The sequence below is a fragment of the Pygocentrus nattereri genome, chromosome 1 (genome assembly GCF_015220715.1).
Source record: "Pygocentrus nattereri isolate fPygNat1 chromosome 1, fPygNat1.pri, whole genome shotgun sequence".
Lineage (NCBI taxonomy): Eukaryota > Metazoa > Chordata > Actinopteri > Characiformes > Serrasalmidae > Pygocentrus > Pygocentrus nattereri.
In genome coordinates, this window is record NC_051211.1 from 52,316,204 (window position 1) to 52,321,203 (window position 5,000).

At 43.8% G+C, this 5,000-nt stretch overlaps 1 protein-coding gene across 1 annotated transcript in view; it reads left to right on the top strand.

Moving 5' to 3' along the window:
- exoc4 (exocyst complex component 4) overlaps positions 1-5,000 on the top strand; it is a 263,398-nt gene that overhangs the window by 219,462 nt on the left and 38,936 nt on the right. The window contains exon 14 of the mRNA XM_017711300.2: positions 1,944-2,122. Coding sequence (XP_017566789.1) covers positions 1,944-2,122 — 179 coding nt within the window. The remainder of the gene's footprint in view (positions 1-1,943; positions 2,123-5,000) is intronic.

The following is a 5,000-nucleotide window of genomic DNA, read 5'->3' on the forward strand; positions in this document are numbered from 1 at the left end:
AGTGAGTGAAGAGAGGAGACGTCTGTTTATATCAGAATTGGTTTTGAAGTATATTGTCCGGCAGAAAGCCGCGCTGCGGCCGGCGACTGTAAAATAAATAAATGACCTGGTTAGGTGGACAAAAAGCCGGTCCGTCTCACTTGTTGACGCTAAACACGGAGAGCCAGCGAGAGAGCTTTATTATATAAATGCCTGTGACATTTTCATCAGTCTGGCGGCCGAACACACAGCGATAAAAACCCCATTAATATGCCTTTCATTCAGTGCTTGTTGATTTTGTTGTTTGTTTCTTTCCTTTTTAGAGTAAAAAGTGAGTCTGTTGCGCATTTATTACAGACTCAGATGGAGGAAATCGTCTCTTTTACAAAATGCTGGTCATTTTCTGTGAGGTGTTCACAGTACATGGCCTCAACAAACACAAAACAAACATTCATCCAGTTCCTCTCCCAGTTTTCCCCATTTCATGTTGCTGATCTGACTCCCTGAGATGCTTGTAGTGCAGAGAGACAGAATTAAATATTCAAAGAGGTCTAAATTTCTAGAAATTTCCCAGTGACATCACCGACACCAATCAGTCTGACCACACACTCGGCCTGAAAATCAGACCCAATCAAATTATCACTAACCAGAACCACAACTACATCACCCACTGGACTGAAACCACACAACACCACCGCAAACTTCAGTGCTATTCGGCCCTAAATCGAGATTATAGTCACATGAGCAACGTAACTCACGGCTATTAAAGAGAGAAAACCGAGGAAAGTGTTGACGATGTACAGACTCAGTGAGCACAGCCTGGCCATGGAGACTGGCCGGCGCAGACAGACCTGGTTATCCAGAGAGTGTGCTCTCACTGTGAGCTCTCGTTGGTGGAGACGGAGCTTCTCTTCCTCGCAGTGCTGCTCTAAATACGACTTCATTAGAAATGAGTTCAGTGAGAAGGTGAGCAGCGTCTGTCCTGAGTTGCAGTGACTCTGAGAAACTGCTAGGAGAGAAGAGGTGGTCACACACGCAGCGAGACACGTGACCGCCCATCACTACCTGAGGGGCAACCAAATAACTGATATTGATTACTATATATTCTGAAATTTGTCTTGAATCTCTTATTTTCCTTTTCTTTTTCTCTGATCACTAATAACCCTGTAAATAACTCAGTTAACTAGTGATCTGTTATGATCTATAATGTCATCATTTTCTTATTTATGTTTGTGTTTCTCATTAACTGCTTTGGCAACAGTGCAATTACATTCATGCCAATAAAGCACTGTTGAACTGAACTGGGGGTGGGGGGTGGGGGTGAGGGTGGGGTGTCAGGCTTGATTGAAATGCATGGTGGTATTGATGTGGACTTCTGGCGTGACTCCAGGACTGAAGCAAAGCCAGCCGCCTTGTGTTCAAAGGAGCGTGAGATGGTTATCATAGTCTCTGCTCAGCAACTTCCTCCTCTCCTCTCCACTTTTTTCCTCCCCTTTGCACTCCTTTCTTCTGCTCTCCTCTTTCCTCTCTCATCTCTCCTCTCCTCATCTCTCCATTCCTTTCTTCTACTCTCTTCTGTCATCTATCCTCTCCTCTCCTTTCTTCTGCTCTCCTCTTTTAACCTCTCTCATCTCTCCTCTCCTCTCCTTTCCTCTACAGTCCCCTCCACTCCTCTCCTTTCAGGGGGCAGTGTTGGTGTCTACCACGTCTTCCAGGTGGTTGTTAGGAGCCTCATTTTCTCTGTAGCTTGTAGTCATTTTTTGAACTCCAGACTCTTAAAACCTTTTTCACTCGTTTTATTTGGACTTTCTCATGCATGTTTAAGATGTTTACTTTTCTAATTGCTTCTTCCAAAGTCCTTAAACTTACAATGTTAACAGCCTGCAGGTGCAGATTATATGGAGGGAAAACCGTCTCAAAACTTTTACTCGTGTTTAATGTCAGATTATGCTTGTTTCTCTCAGAGCGGCCTTTGCTAAGGAGTCTGAGGTATTGACTGGCAACCTGGGAGACAAGCTGATCCCTCAGAACGAAATTCTTCGGGATGTGAGTGACCTGAAGGCCCTGGCTAACCTGCAGGAGAGCATGGAGTGGCTAGCTGCTCGCCTCAAAGGCTTCTTCTCCAATCTGCCACAAAGTTCCAGTAAGTGATTGTTCCGTGTTTGTTTTTGTACATACTCAGGACAGACGTGTCCTGACTTTGTATCAAAACCAGGTAAAACCTGCAATATCAGCACCAGCAAAATGTTTGTAAAGTGCTTTACTGAAAAACCTACAGGTAAATTTGATCAAAGAAAACCATTCCCTTTTGGATACTGAGATGAATTAGGGTTAGATTTAGGGTTAGAAATTCTTATTGCATACTGTATAGATACTCACATATGTAGTACACTTCTAAATGTTAGACCAGGAATTGGCAACTCATTTTGTCCTTTTAACAAAAATCAAACCACAACATATGTTCGTTTTACCATATTGGCTGTAAATATGTCTCAGTATGTGCTGATGTGCTAATATAGTCTAAAAAACATCGAATGAACAAAAATACAGACTTACTTTGCACTACTTTAAGATGTAGCTCAGCTATAGTCACTTTTCTCGCATCTCTGGCAGGAAAGTTTTCCTCAGAAGTAGAACAGTTTCTTGTAAAATGTCCCTCAATGTTTGATTTTTTATGAGGCTGAAGTCGCTTCTCATTCACCAGCTTCTTGTTTGAATTTTCCCGTTTCCCCTTAAACGGTGCCTGAGGCGCCAGAATGTGACTGCAGCACCATTTAAGGTGGAACGGAAAAATGAGAATGAGAAGCTGGAGAATGAGAAATGTCTAAAACGCCTAAAAGACCGATTTGAGAGAGTTGAAAGTAATTAGGGCTGGGAAGGTTACTGCTTACCTGTAATTTGTGACTTAATCCAAAGGATTGCCCTATTAAAATAATCAGATTACTTCTGATACATTTGTATTGCTTGTCTGAAATCATGAGTTCAAGTCCTGTTCTGGTGCGTACAATAAAAGGCACTATTAGTACCTTATCCACGATATTTTTGGTCGATACTGGTAATAATAACTGGTACTAATATCAGCCAACTGGTATGTCAGTCAGACCCTAATGCACACAAAATTTGCACAAAAAATGTGAGTTTGTGGTCAACTTCGCATATTTGACTGTGCAGTTAATTACCACAAGTGATTTTCTCTCCTCTCGTTTTTTTTTTTGAGTCTTCCAGACACTATTCAGGCTGCTAAATGCTCCACTGCTCCAGAGTGCCTCTGCACATTCTCTCTGAGATCACTCAAGCAGCTCTCTGAGCTTCAGCCCACATCACTGCACCTCCCGCTGCCTCTCTGAACACCCCCCACCACCAATACCACCACCACCACCACTTTTTTTTTTTTTTTTTTTTTAACTGAAAATGGTAAATTAGCTTTTTTAAAACTATTGTTATTTCTCTCTCCTTTTTGGGGGAGTAAAGACTGCTTCAGAGAGGCTTGCTCCAGGAGCAGATAAAAATTCAATAAGAGCGCTGTGGAGGACGTGGCATAATTATCATTAATTCTGCACAGTGGCAGTAATGGAGTGTTTTATCATGGCGGGACAGCCTCAGTATTGTTCATTATTTAGTGTTTGCCGAGCTGATGGGACCGTCACCGACGGAGACCCTTATCTTTCCCTCCTAAAGGCCCCCCCCCCTCCCCTCCTTACACACACACACACACACACACACACACACACACACACACACACTCCCTACCCAAATTGGATTTTATATTACAGAGCCAGTCAGGTATGAACAAGTCATTTTCTCCCCGCCTTGTCTTGCAGACTCATACACGTTTGCCAGTGTAATGTGGGCGAGATTAAGGAGCTTCTCCATGCTAGAGAGTGAGCTTTGGAGTGCGGCGGACGACTTCTTTCCTCTCACAGAGATGACCTTGAGAGAGGGCTAGAGATACTGAGAGAAAGAGAGTGAGGCAGACGGAAAGACAGACGGACAGAGAGAGGCTTTTTTGGGGGGTTAAAAACTGGACCACCTGAGTTAGGTAGTGATGTTGTTCGGTCACCTGTTGTGAAGACAAGTTTGGGTTGGGCTGGGTGTATACAGGACTGTGTAATGGTCAGAGACCACCCTTCATTCATGTAATATTCAGTATCGTAACCGTCTGAGTGTTGGCCCTGTCCTCAGGGCATCGTGAGTTCAATCCCTGGTGATGCTACAGCCGTCCATGGCCAGGAGTCCTAGAGAGCACAGTTGGCCTCGCTCGCTGGGTGGGTAGGATGGCCCCCCGGTCTCCCTTATCGCTCAGTACAATGCTAGTCACAGACGTAGCATATCTGGTGGTTGGCGCGTTCCTCCAAATCGTTGCATGACAGCAGTTCAGAAAGATGCGGTGGTGCTTCACAGGTCTCAGAGGAAGCCTGTGCTAGCCATCACTCTCCAAGCACTGGTCGTATTGTGTGTTTGGGGGAGTCCTAACTAGTGAGTGGAATTTGGTACGACTACATTGGGGAGGAAATTTTGGGGGGAAAAAATCCAAAAAAGCAAAAAAAAAACAAAAACAACCTTTAAGTACAAGATATTTATTTTTTTTCAGGAGACATAAAAACCAGTATAGTCACTATAAAATAAGCAAAACAAAAAATATTCCAAAACTGCAGTTCAAAAAATGAGTAAAAGCTTCAGAGAAAATGTGACTCCTAACAACCACCTGGAAGACCTGGTCGACACCAAAACTGCCCTAATCAGATAAACAGCACTGAAAGCTTTCATCTCTGAGAGAGAGGAGAACATCAAGCTGCTTCAGATCTGAAAACATCCACAAGTGTTTCTGTCCATCCTTCCACTGTGAGAAGACCACTCAGCGCTGTGGGTCTGAAAGGATGCGTAGCTGATCTAGAAGAACTTCACCGAGAAAAGGAGAAAGACACACCAAACAAAGAAGCTGGACAACGGACTGACCACCCCAGAGTCCAGACCTCAGCCCCACTGAATGTGTTTGATTAGTTCAGAAAATCATCAAGCAG